Source organism: Geospiza fortis, unplaced genomic scaffold (assembly GCF_000277835.1).
Source record: "Geospiza fortis unplaced genomic scaffold, GeoFor_1.0 scaffold333, whole genome shotgun sequence".
In the NCBI taxonomy this organism is placed as follows: domain Eukaryota; kingdom Metazoa; phylum Chordata; class Aves; order Passeriformes; family Thraupidae; genus Geospiza; species Geospiza fortis.
In genome coordinates, this window is record NW_005054347.1 from 3,259,625 (window position 1) to 3,274,013 (window position 14,389).

Here is a 14,389-nt window from a genome sequence, read left to right on the forward strand (position 1 = left end):
GTTACACTAAATGCTGCAGGCACTCAGTTCTCCTTAGTTACTTCGGTTCCTTGCAGTAACTCTACTCTTAAATGCACTAAAATACATCCTGAACTGAAAAAGAAAAGGGAATACCAAGCTGTCTTTTCAGATATTTATATGGATCTCTTACCTGCACACACCAAGGTGACTGAAATGGAGCTTTCTGAGTGTATCATGTCAAAGTGACATGATTCCAAGTCTGGGCATTTTTCATAAATTTGATATTCTTCCTTACAGAATTCAGAGCCTTTCACTTGAAAGAACAGCCAAGAAAGTATTCTATGACTTCACCAAAATACTTCTTTCATCTACCAGTTGAACTTTTTTTTTTTTTCACCTTGACTAAATGCAGACTCTACATCTGTTTAACACTGCACTAAGGAAGCTTTCAAAAAACCCCTAAAACTGTAGTAGCTTCGTTGGTAAACACACTCTGTTGTGGTTTTATTTCTAAAGACAGTTTCTAATCCTAAAAAATAATTTCTTTTAGACTAAACTAACATTCTTCTGGATGCTTCTGATTGAAGTGACATGACCAAGCCTTCTCGAGAAGAGTTTTGAAAGACTTTCATGTTGCAGGCTCCCAGTGAGTTTAAACCAGCTCATTAGCACCAGACAACAGGACAGGCAGGACAGCAAAGCCCTCAGCACAGGCTGCAATGGGTGGTAGGAGCCAGTGTGAATACTGGGACAATCTGCTCACACAGCTTAGTGCTCCTATGTCAGTATTCCTAACTGAGCTTGAATTACCCAGCTACTTCAGCCAACTAAATTTATACACATGTCACCAAAGCAACTAGAAAAAAATAAATCTATATCCACCGAAAACTCTGCCACTGATATATTATTCTGGAACAAAAAAATCAAAATTTGAAAATTTTAGGCAAACTAATTGATCTTACTGGCTTTAAAAATGAAAGAAACATAAACCAAGATTGTACACAGCACTTAAGGCAAAATTAGTAATGAAAGGTCACTCTTCTTACAGAAGATTTGTGAAATACACAGGGAAATAAAAACAACAAGGAGATTTTGAAGTGCATTTGTAGTAATCCCCTCAATTTGGGTTCTTTATATGATTAACCTGTTCCAAATGTTAGATTGTTGTGCTTAATTATCCAGGGATTTAAATACTTTACTGAACCAGAATTCAGAACTAGAAAAACTCTGCAGCTGCTTTATGAGAAATCCCAATCTGAACTCATTTAAGGGATGATTTCCTTCATGATAACAATTTCTCTAGTTTCCATACAAATTATGAACATGTTTTAAAGAGAGTTTTCATTCTACAGACACCATTTCAATTTGTTTCTCAAAATGTCTTAGATCACACCTTATATAATAGCAATTCTCTGCATGGAATGGAGGAAGGGAGAAAACCCAACAATCAGTAACAGTACCTTCATTAGGAAGTTCCCTTAATTTTATAAACAGTACCTTGGATGTAAGGTCTCGGTGGAAAATGCCTTTATAGTGAAGATAACTGATTCCCATAGCAATGTCATATGCCAGTTTCACCCTCACTGTCCAGGGCAGATGCTGGTTGCCATCTAGTAGCTGTTCCAGGTTACCACAATTGATGTACTGAAAAGACAAAGTGACATTTGTAATTAATTATTTAACGTAATATTTTGTCAGGAATGTAAAATTCATCACTACAACAAGTGACTTCAGCTCAGTTACACATTAAAACCTTTTTTTCATATGGGCTTGGCAGGTACAAAGTTTGCAGATCAAGAGAAGCTGAAAATATCTCCCTTCACCACCTGTACCAACACCCTTATGTTAAAGATGCAACAGCCATCACTGTATTAACTCTGTGGTATTTAAATAGACCCTTCAGAAACCCCTGCAATATCCTATCACTCTCTCATTTCAGCTTGAGGAAAACTAGGGCAAAAACAATGCAGAGCTGACTTTCATACAGAATCAATCAACAAAGGCAGAGGTAAGTATCCAAGTGTAGGTCATGGAGCCTGATCAAGTTTCCTTAAACTGAGACAGCATCAAAGAAAATATTACAATGTGCTGCTCTAAGTTCTATTTTTTCACTGCTGTATCTACGAGTTCTAATTAGCAATATGATTCCCACTGTGTTCAGTACTACATCAACCCCATCAAATGGTAGCCCTCACAAAAAGGAAAGCACAATAAGGGAAAGATAAATGCTACAAGAGACAGTGAAACAAAGCAGCACCTAAATGATACTAAGAAATATAGCCCAGGTTAAGACAAGGCAACTCCAGTGCTTGAATAATCACTACAGCAGCACAGCTTATGCTTTATGTATAGACTCTTTATAGCACACCAGCAGCTACATAGTGTTTAAGCTGCTTCTTGTTACACTCCCAGCCCCAGTCCCCCACCAGGGACCAGGCAAAGAGAGTAGCTCACTCCAGAAGGAAAACCTGGCAGCAATGCAGTGACTTCTGTCAAGGAAACCCGAGTGAAGCAGACAGGACAATTTGCTCCCAAGGCTGGCCCACGCATGTATCCCTGTGCCAGACTGCACCAACTTCACTTTGTGCCACACAGGTCTCCAACTCTCTCTCAAACGACTTTCCTGTGTCACTCACTTGGACAAAACATGTGGCATCATTATCATGTTAAAAAAAAAACCAACTAAATTGCAGCTCTTGTTGTTTCAGAAACTTGGAACCTGCTTGTATTTTGTTGCTCTTTCTTGTGTCTTGGAGCCTGGGACACCAGGCAAACATGAGCCATACACCCTGCAGTGTGGATGGATGTAGCTGATCTCCCGAGGCTGGGCTACAGCAAGGAAAGAACACACACAAGTTGGATTCTACCGGTAAGTCTGGGGGTCACAGGTCACCTCCTGTACAGCCTGCAAGAAACAGCTTCTTCCTTACACCTCGGGTGTACCCACTGCTGATCTCACCAGTGGATTTTGAAAACCCTTTCAGCAGATACACAGGTTCCACAGGTAACTATTTGAGGAGGCAAAATTGTCGGGGCAGAGGAGGCACCAAGCGATTTTACCCGGCACAGAGCCCATCGGGAGGGGGCGCCACAAAGCAGCCGGGGGCTCCTGCGTGCATCCCTTGGGAACGGGGCTCGTCCCAGCCCGTGCACAGCAGCGCATTACACCCAGGGCATGACCCCCTTCACTCCAGAACAACCTGCTCCTTGTGCTGGAGTTCGTGTGCCAGGAGAGCAGAGTAGCTCTGCAGCAGGTCGCTCTGAGGCTATGCAATCTCCATCCTTGGAGATTTTCAAGACCAACTAAAGCTGTAGCCAACCTGGTTCAATGCTGGAAACAATGCTGCTTTGAGCTTTTCCAGCTTTGATCTCTCTCATTACTTTTATCTGAACCCCTAGGGGAACTAGATGACCTTAGAGAGCACACAAGAAAAAAAAAAAACAAAACAAAACAAAAAGAATCATGCTAATAAAATTAGATTTTTTTTTTAAACATAAGTTGCTATCATGCTTAAGTTAAAAACAGCAACTAAGATTTCTACAGTGACATGTTATATATTCCCAGCCTCTTTGAAACAGTGCAAACAGCGCTTCTCATCTAGTCATGTTCAAATCAGAACAATACTGACCAACCTGGAACGGAAAGCACCAAAGCACCTGGCTGAATAATTCCATTATAAAATGACACTTAGCAAATATCTCAAACCATTTTACCTTTCTGACAGGCCAGTAACAGACCATCCATAAAGCACAACCATACTTGAATTCATTGGAAAGACAATGCAAGGGGGGAGGGAATCACTGACCTAGCTTTCATTTTCTGTTCTCTGAACTGTGCCATTCCATGACACAAATTGCTCCAGAAATGCTAATAAACAAGCAGCCCCTAGGAGTATTGACACACACAACGAAATGGGACAATAGCTGCCTACAATATCAAGCATGCTCTTGCTTTCCTTTTCAACACAGCAGCCTACTGATTTTATCCATTGTTGCCATATTAGTTAAATGCATCCAATACATACATTCCTGCAGCACTCCTCCAGTCAAACAGGCTTGCAGGGTCATTCACCCATCTGCAAGGGCTAGATCCTAGCATGGCCTGGGTGACAGCTGACACACACATTGCACACAGCATCCACCAGCTACAAAAGTGACAGTCAAACCTGTTTCCAGCAGATCTACAAAAACCCACCAGGCCTCCTTGCCACCCAGCGAGTGCACAGCCCTCATTTATCAGAGATGTGAGTTCTGCCTTTGGCTCTAATTTCTACACCTATGAAGCACATGAGGCTAACCATCAAGCGAACAACAGAAGTAAGATTTTCCTAGACATCTTAAAGGCTTTAGTTCATCTCAGGTTTTAGCTGGCCAGCAGGTAATATTTGCATGCAGAGATCTGAATTGTTCCTAAGGCAAGCATTGCACAGTGCTCCCTCAGTGTCATGTAAGTAATCCAATTCTTCCAGTCATTCAGGCTGATAATGCATACAGCCAGCCTGATGGCCTATTTTTTTCAGAGGACTTCAACAATGCCTTTTCAGGACAGACACAAAACTATGTACATTACTTCTTAATTGCCAGTGCAACTGAAAGAGAAAAATACTTGTTCTCAATCTCTTACAGGCACAAATCAGCTCTGTGTGGTAAGAATATCCTGAAGGATAGAAAATGCATCTCTCCCAAAGAGAACACTGGATTTTATTCTGTCCCTGACACAGTACTGGTACAGTAAGGCTACAGCACACACATTATCTCAAAACATTATTCTGCTACAACAACAACAGCAGCCAACACATAAGTGTACAAGCAATTGGAACAGAGATCTGACTGGGCTATGACAATGAAAGCAAAGGGCACTACATTTCTTAGAAACATCACAGCTAAATGGAGCAGTGTTCAGACCTTTTCAAACCCTGTATCATCAGGTTGCAGTGAAACAGCTACCCATTATTCCTCATGCTACTTTTCTGTCATGTAACTGGACACCAACAGCCAGCTTATCTGGTTGCCAGTCTGAAAGCAACAGCTATAGGTTGTTTATTTTTGCATTTATTACAACTTAACACAGCAAGCTGAACACTGGTTGAAAGACTTTGGCATCTTAGTCCACAAAAATATTCTTTCTTTAAAAAATCCGAGGTAAGAGCTCATCCTTTTGTTGTGAAAACAAAACTTCAGCTAAACTGCATTTCTGGTACCTCTCCCAAATGTTATGAAGAAAGAGGGCAGTAGCTCCTTTGAAGGACAAATTACTCAAAAGCTCAGCCAAGCACAGATGATTTCTGGATCAAAGAACCTTGAAGAGGTTTCTGATGTTATTGTTGATTGCTATGAAATGCAGAAGCAGCAGTGTATAACTTATCCCCATACAACAGTCATGCTACTTTAACCTAAAATCAGCATAATAGGACTGCTGCCTTGTAACACAATTGCAGTCACATTATCAGACTCCAGCATATGAAATGAAGAAATTCAGCATATAACAGTACTTAAGCACAGCATTACATGCTTCATTTCAAGAGACTAATAACGAACTTCAGCTGTCAGATTTTAGCTTCAAAAATCAAAACAGCAGTTTAAACACTAATATGAGAACTAATAGCTCTTAAAGAAAAGGCACAAGATTCACACAATTCTGACAGTTATTTGTCAAAAACAAAGACTCCAAATATTGCCAAGTCTGAGCTGGAAGACCGATGGCAATTGCAAAGAGTTTCCAATGCTATTTTGAAAACCAATGCTGTTTCAGGGTGTAGGTCTGATATAAATAAGCCAACAGATACTACACAGGAAAGCCAAAAGAAAAAATTTGCTATTTAGATGACTTTAAATGTCACTGCCTGTCATTTGAAAAGCAACAAATAACCACAAGACGCCCCTGTACTGTTGGCCAAATGTTGCAAAAGACAAGGCTTTAAGTGGTTAAGAAAAGTAGGTGTGGAGAGTGCATTTAAGGTCACAAACCAAATGAGGCAAGTAAAGAGCAAGAGATCCAGGGACCCAGAACACTACAAGACAAACACTGAGATAGCAACAAATGCAAAAATGCATTGAAGAAACAGGTAGAGATGCAGGAGAAAAGAGAAACTAGAATTGTGGCAGTAGCACCTTCTGCATGGAGATGGAAGAGAGACATCAGAGCAAAACCCAGAATAAGTAGTTATACTCTGAAGGGAGACCTGGAAAGCAAAACAAAGTATTGCAGATGTAATTGACAAATGCATGAAAGAGTGTCAAAATAGACAGAGCTTGCATATTTGTATCATTTCTAATGCTGGAAGTAAGAAGGTAACTCTCATGCCTAATAAAAGGAAGTTGAGAGCTTTTCACTAAGCTTTCTGCAGAAGCTTAAAACCAGCTTTAGACCACCTGTCTCAAGGAAGACACAACCGCATCTTCAGTTCTCATATGTTTAACAGTCACCTGCCACACTCTGCAGTCCCTAAGTGACTGCTCTGAAGGCTTCTGGCTTCTGCACAGGCCAATCTACCCTTCTGTCACAACTGGCATAACTAGGTACAGTGGAAGGACTGGAATTTTCATCCTTTCCCCAAACTGTTTTCATTACCTTCAGCTGTGCAGAACTGGAAAAGAAAGACAAGATCATACTACAAGTTGATACAGCGAGATTGACGATGAGATTAAATTGGCATTTTTTTAAATTTGAAGTTGGTTCCTAGACCTCCAGTTGTTAAAATTCCCACAATTTAAAAATCTACAAAACCACCTGGCCCAAGTACCTCTGACCCAAGTAACCTTCCATTTCCATTGATGGTTTTAAACAAAATAAATTAATAATTGAAACAGAACAAGTGGGATATTGAATTTGGGCTATGTGAGCATACTTTTGCTCAGCAGGTCAACTAATGTTGCCATGGAGAAACACACAAATACTGAAAGAGAACACAGGTGAAGCAAACACATTTCAGAACAAAGATCAAACTTTTTAATGAGGGATCACAAGGGCAGAAGTGGCTTGGAAAAACAGCTTGATTGAAAGAACAGAAGCAAAGCCAAAAGTCTTCATCTGAAGGCTCCTTTACTTTCCTGCTCCTCAGTTCCTGAAAACTGAAGGAAAAGAATCAGTAACCTAAAATCAATTTCTCATCTGCTTTTCCACCAATACAAACAATCCTGTTCTTTAATAAAAAATTATGTATTTTCTTTAAAGGTGTTAACAATTACTGGATTAAAATAAATTTAAGTGACAGCTATTCACAGAGGAAAGGGTCAGCTTTGTCAACTGCCATAGCCTGGTCACTCTTCAGAACTCAGAACCAAAAGCCAAGAAATGCAACAGATCTACCTCTGTTTCTTCTTCTCTGTCAGTTGTGGCATTGATTAATTCATTGGCTCCTCCTTCTGAAAAGGCATGTACAGGCATGGCTTCTTTTATAAGGGCAAACAAGAATTAACATGCACTAACTCAGGAAGGAACTCTAATGAAAACCATTTGTTGCATTCCAAACATTCAAGCGTTGGCATGGAAAAGAATTCAGCAAGATTTGTTTTCCTTTAATTCTCTAATTCCAACAGCTCTTATGGTCAGTGTGCTGAATTGAGCCCTTTTCTGTCATTCCATTCAATCAAAATGTAACGTTCACTTGGCTACTTGCTGCTACAAACAGATTCTTGTTGGTAAGTTTTCAGCTGAGGCACATAGCAACAACGCACTGCTGCAACCCACATGGACGAGGGCAGTTTTCTGGATGCTCACTCACACTCAGGTCTGAAATACTGCAGGAAATAAGCTTATTTTGGTGGAACCGGAAAACACTCCCAGTATATCTATACAAACTGACCTTGATAACCATTTTTCCTGCAATTATATTAGTAGAAAAAAGCAGAAAGCAAAGAAGGCCTAACAAAAACCCCTGCATTTATAATCTGAAGTCACAAGCATTTGGATTCTAAGTGGAGCCCAGTCTCAGTGCAGATAAGAATCTGGAATATGGCATAAATTAGCACACAGGCATAGAAGAGAAAGTACCTTGTTGCTGACACAGGCAAGAGAAACAGCATCTCTACAATAACACTTCTGTTAAGAGCAGAAGGCTGTATCCACACTGACAGCATTTCAAACCTACTGGACTCAGTTCTGCTGAGAAGCTGCAATTCCTAACAAGGAGCTTCTCATTTAAATAAGGTCTTTCTCACCTTCCCCACATAAATAACAGCAGCAGCAGCCCACAGATTATATGCCTGCAAGATGGCAGAAAAATAACCCCTTTGCTTCACTTTTTGAAGTCTGTGAAACAGCTACTGAGAGCAAAACTTACAGTACACAAACACCTCTCATAGTACAAACTTTAAGTTCTGCACAAAGAATACTCTCTCTGAGCTGTTTCAGAGTACTTCTCCAAACCTCAACACTCCCACATCCACTCAACACATACACTTAAATATATTTGAGGGTGCTCAAACGCTTTATTGGCAATTATAGAAGGCACCAAGATCCTCTACTAGTATTGATGTGCAAAAGCAAACATTAAAGGAGTTTCTGAATGTTTTGGATGGCTGATAAGTAAAGCAAAATGAGGAAGTGAAGCTACAGAACACTCTTTAATTCAAGAGTATGTTTCCTGGGATACACACTGAAAAGGGGGGAAATAAGAGAAAGCACTACATACAAACTAAATTTACTGAAAATATGTGAGAAAAAATTACAAGGCATAAAGTTAAGTGGCCAGCATCACAGTACCTAACTGGACTGCCTCTCTTAATATACTGAAGTAACAGGAAAATCTAGTGCTCAAGACAGTGTTCAGTTCTCCTCCTCTCTCTCCCCCCAATACCATGACAGCTGAGAAGTTTACATCTCCTCATAGCCACCAACAAAAGAATTCAGAGGTTGAAATACAAAAATGTTTTTCTTTTTCATTTGAGGCAATGGCAAGTGGTCCAGTTGGCTTACATTGAGTGTCAAAACAGAGATATTAAAAACCCCTCCCCAAAAACACCCACACAACCCACACAGAGCACCCACCCACATGTGTGTGCCTCACACATGGGCAGAAGGGACACAAGGAATGAGACAATGGAACTTGCTGTTTGCAGTTGAACACTTATCTGCCTCTTATCTTTCTTCTATCCTTGAGACATTCTAGAAAGGAGGAAGAGGTTAGCACCAGAAAGATATTTAGCAAGCCTTCCTCAGAACACAACATATTTAGATGCTCCTATCTCAAATAAAATAATGAATAAAAGTTGTGCACTATTACAGGCTCTGAAGTGATAAAACCAGTCAGTCATCCTCCTGTGAGAGAGGAGGGGGAAATAATTAAAGCCAAGGTATAGCCTGCAGAGCCAAGATTTAATTTTTAAAAATAGAGGAGAGGAAGGGAGAAAAGCTCAGAAGTTCTCACTGAAATAACTGGTTGCTCATCACTTCTCATCTAGCACCTGCATGCATAATATAGACTGTGCACCTCAAGTTAGACTTTTAGTTTTAAAGTCTTGGCTTCTGCCTTTACATGAGGACTTCTTTAGTGTCTCTGATTATAGCTCTTTTCACATCTGAGCTTTCTTTTTGTGAGAACCCACCCTTCTTGCCTAACCACACAGTGCAGATGCATCTAAGCAGCTTCCCACTGCCTGCAGCACAATGCAGGGCTCACACAGCTTTCACCACTTCTCTGCCTTTGGTAAAAGCACAGACTTGGCCTGGAGAGCTGTCCCCATGTGTTTAACCTACCTGCTCACCATCAGCCCACAGCAGGTTTTCCTTTAACTGACCTGCCAGCTTCCCTCCTCAGAGAGTGTCTGTAAATGCCAGCTTGTGTCCTCCAGAAGCCAATGTTTTTGTCAGCTTTTTGCTTCCTGTAACTGAGCTTTTTACTACAATTTTTGAGAATCAATTCCACCTTTCTGTCTTCAGAATAAAGTGTCATGACCAGATAGAGCAACATGAATTTCCTTCCAAAATGCATTCTGCGTGGCCAGGTACAACCTACCCAAACAGATTTTTAAAAATTCTCTGTTAAGTGTTTTTCTGGAAATCCAGATCTTTGATCACTGCAATCAGACAAGATGGTTAGCTTTCATTCATTTAAAAAAAAAGTAAGTAAGCATCAGATGTAGAAGGAAAAAAAATGAAATATCACCTAACTTAAATAAAATCCTTTACATACTTTCCAAAAACCTCACTTTTGATATTTAAGCACTCAAAACTGCAAAGCTACAAATCAGAGAGACTTAGCTAAAACTCCTGTGGAGACCTGTATCATTTTTGCTGGAGAAAGAACCAAAGGGTCAAGCACACCACATATGCCACAACATGAAGCTGCAAGAGTATGAACTGGAGGTGGAATTTCAGTCAGAACACTAAATTTCCTGCCTCCTGCTATTGAAAGCCGGGCCCCCTTGTGTGATTTTAAATTGATTTTTTTGGTATGTGCAGCACATCAAGCTGTGTTTGGGACTGAAGTCTTTTTTCTTTTTAAAAAATTCACTAAAATATCAGGTTCCCAAGGAAGTAATATAAAAGTAAAGAATATGTACTTTGTCTAAATTTCTGTGAAATAGCAATGTGTCTAACACAATGAAGTTTTTTTGTTACAAAATAATACATGAAGCCTTAGAATTACAACATAAGGCTTAAACAGTGTGACACTTCCTAAAAACCATGACCATGCCCCTCCCTTCTCTGCAAGTGTTTTTTAAACTCTACTAACTTTGAACAGTCTAATTTAGTTATTACATGTACCATGTTTAGATTTCATCTTGCATCATCAGCCTGACTCAGCTCTCACACAGAAGGTACACAAAGGTAGCAGTCTGCAACTCTTGAGCTGGTTGAACAAGCTCAGTGCAAGTATCCACAGACTCATTTCAACAAAAAAAGAGACATCTTTAGCTGATCACACAGATGAGGGTGCTCATATTCTTTTGACCTTCACTCAGCTTTCTCAGAGTTGTTAACCTATATCAAACTGTCACTGAAAACTGAATTTTAACTTTTATTGCTTTCTCATGCACTCTTTCAAAAAATACAGTTAGGGCAGACACCCCCCTCACTAAGCCAGTATAGCTGGTTTGTCTGGCACTCTCCAGTTAATCAGGGCATGGCTACCTCTAGAGGCACCTGTGCTTCTTGACATGATTAAGGGACAAGGAATGGTCTCTTCAGTTCTGCAAAATCTGTCTTTCATATGGGGATGTCTCAGGCTGAAGAGAGAGATGCTGTACTGCTCTGAAGAGAATAAAACCAGAGGAAAAAGGACACTGCTTTGAAGATGAAACAGTACAATGCCTTGCATAGCACAGAGAAAGCATGAGGTAGAGCTGGCTGTCAAGGCACAAACTACATTTGCTGAGAGCAGATTCAGCCACTTTTTATAAAGTGAACTGAGAACCTAAGTGAACTGTTCCAGCAAAACTGAAACTGACAGTCCATATGCTGTGAAGGGTGCAAAAAGAAGACCAAATATGGCTCAAGTGTTGACAAGTATTTTTAAAATTCTATTATGAACAATCGAGAGATGAAGGGAAGTGTCAGCACCAAACCAAGCTTATAAAAAGAATTATAACTGCATTTCAAAATGATCAAAGATGTAGTAGAAATAATTTTGCAAGTGACACAGAAAGAAGTAAGTCCAAGGTCTATATGTAGTACCAAACAAATAACTTCTCAGATACATACATACATGCATGTACTTAATACTCACATTTATAGATATCTATTTTTTGTCACAATAATTTAAGCAAAAGCTAAAAATTATACTTTGAAAAAAGAAATCCAAAGCACATCCCAAAGCTTTTCACTTTAAAGAATCGGGATCTTTATAATTTCAAAATTATATTGCTAGAGATTTTGCTATCATCTATGGCTAGATGGTTTTTCATCTTATAAACACATTCATATTAGAATATAAACAGAAGCTTCCTAATTTTTCAGCTGTAAGAAAAGTCCCTATATCCCTTTCAGCAGGTAGCTGCTGCATGCAACAACAAAGGTGATAAAACTTTTGAGTTCTTCCTAACTGAGTTCTGATGTTCATGTGCAATGAAGTAGAAAGCACAGGCAATAGGCTCATCTTTCTGTACAAATTTAGTTGGTTAGGTTTTTTAACCCCAGAATATTAAGTCAATATTCAGATATGCCAGTAGGCAGGCACATAGTAACAGCTTTTTGCATCTTGTAGGTTTACCTTATCTCTAATCACCATAGTTTTTATTGTTTTAATAAAGGATGATAGAATTAACAAGATATTTAAAAGCACCTGCTAACTTGCAACAATTTTTCTGTGGTGAGATAAGTGATTTTTCTCAAGAGGAGAAATATAAAGGGCCATCAAGATGATCAGAAGGATGGAGCACCTCTACTGTGAGGGAAGGCTGAGAGAATTTGGATCGTTAAGGATGGAGAAAAAAAAGGCTTCAGGGTGACCTAATTGCAGCCTTCCAGTACCTGAAGGGTACCTACAGTAAAGATGGAGAGAGACCTTTTAAAAGGCCAAGCAGGAATGTTTTTAAACTGAGAGTAGGTTTAGATTTAGATCTTAGGAAGAAATTCTTCACCTTGGGGGTGGTGAGACACTGGCACAGGTTTGCTCAGAGAAGCTGTGGATGCCAGATCCCTGAAGTGTTTAAGACCAGGCTGGATGGGGCTTTGAGCAACCTGGTTTGTTGGAAGCTGTGTCCATGGCAGGGGAATTTGAACAAGATGATATTTCAAGGTGCCTTTCAACCCAAACCATTCTGTGATTCCATGACCAGGCCTTGGCAAACAGCCCCAGTTGGCCCTGCTTGAGCAGGGAGGTTGGACCAGGTGACCTCCAGAGGTCCCTTCCAGCCTCAACCATTCTGTGAAAAAAGCACTATACAGACAGCAAATAGCCCTAAGAGACATCTCATGATCCATTCATCCTAATTTAGTGCTGGAAAAAATGGTGCCAATGAAATGGAATGATTTCTCACCTTTTACATTACAGACTAGCCTAGTCTTCCTAATACCTGAGCTATTTCCACACTCTGTTTTAAACCCCACTTTTGCTGCCATGACCTTGCTCTTCTCAGGTCCTACAGTGATTGCTCACACAGCCATTAATGGGGAGTGCAACTACTGCTGCATCAGACAAGGTTACCATTACTCTTCTCTAGAGGTCAAATCCCTGGGCTCTGAGTGAAAGGTTTCCTGTTGACCCTGAGGCAAGTACATGCAAGGTCTAACCCATAATGACTCCTGTAAGGGAAAAGCTAAACAACCCAAACAACCAAATTAACAGAGGAAATAACATAGATATATGCTGGCTGGACTTCCACAACAAAAGCAGCAAAAAAGGCAAGCAAATAATAGCAACAGATGCTTCTAGTTTTATACCACAAAACCATTCTTGTCATCAGAGCATATATTCCTGGAACCAAATTTATCCAGGTCTAAAACTCAAGTCCATTACAGGAAAGATACAAAGTAACCATAGCTTAGTAGGACTCAATACCTCTGACATAATTTCAGCAGGGCTAAACTTACTCTTCTGGTGCTTGGGTTTTGTACCTGCGGAGGCCCAGATTGCCTCTGCAGTTACCTTCCAGCACTAGCACAGCACCACTGAAAGCACTCTTCATTCATAAAGTGAAGCTATAGCTCCAATTAATGCTACAAAAAGTATCTGAACCACAGAAAAAGAGGACAGAGCCTGCAAGCAGAGGTTTATTACAGCATTAATCCACAGGTCATGTTATTCATTGGCTGAGAGATCACAAGGATAAATTTAATCTGCAGAATTTCATGCATACTTTGAGTTCTTATTAAGTTTAAATCACAGCCCTTCTGCTGCATCCTACAGCCAGGAGGCATTTAAAAATTCTGGCTGTCAGTTGTTGGAAGTCATCTGAAAGATCATTTGTCATCATTGCATGAGAATCTTTTTTTAAAGCTACTCCAAAGTAAATGCCCTTTTTACACTGTTCTGTATCAAGACTCATTCCCCTAAAGAAAAGATATTTAGAATTAACAGGTACATTCTGTATCTTCTGGGCTGTAAACAGAAACATGCAAGAGAAAGCTTGCATCATTGCTCATGTTGTTCCTCCAGAAAGTCAAAGCAGTGACCAGTGCCACAAAACCATAAAACAAATAACTACATACTGCCCAAGGCCTTCATACATTCAAGGAAGATGCTTTATGTATGCAAATGAGACCAAACTGGAGCAGAATTAGGTCCCAAATCTGAGAAGAGATAAAGGACAAAATTATCTTTAGAGTTCTCCCACCCCTCTGCTTTTTTCCTCCTCCTTTTGAGCTCCCTTTTTCCAATACTTCAGTCAGAAGGACTACATAAAGTGTCTAGGAAATATTTCAATAAGCAAGGGGAGGTAATGCACAAGCATTAGTAAGTACAAGATATCAAGGAATACAAACTGATCTGGCAGCCTCTACTCAGAATGGCTTCACTGCACAGATTAGGTACTACCTATCTAACAT

General features: G+C 40.0%; 1 protein-coding gene across 1 annotated transcript in view; it reads right to left on the minus strand.

The window, feature by feature from the left end:
• Positions 1–14,389, minus strand: part of TESK2 (testis associated actin remodelling kinase 2) — a 68,444-nt gene that overhangs the window by 22,004 nt on the left and 32,051 nt on the right. The window contains exon 4 of the mRNA XM_005423128.3: positions 1,459–1,605. Coding sequence (XP_005423185.1) covers positions 1,459–1,605 — 147 coding nt within the window. The remainder of the gene's footprint in view (positions 1–1,458; positions 1,606–14,389) is intronic.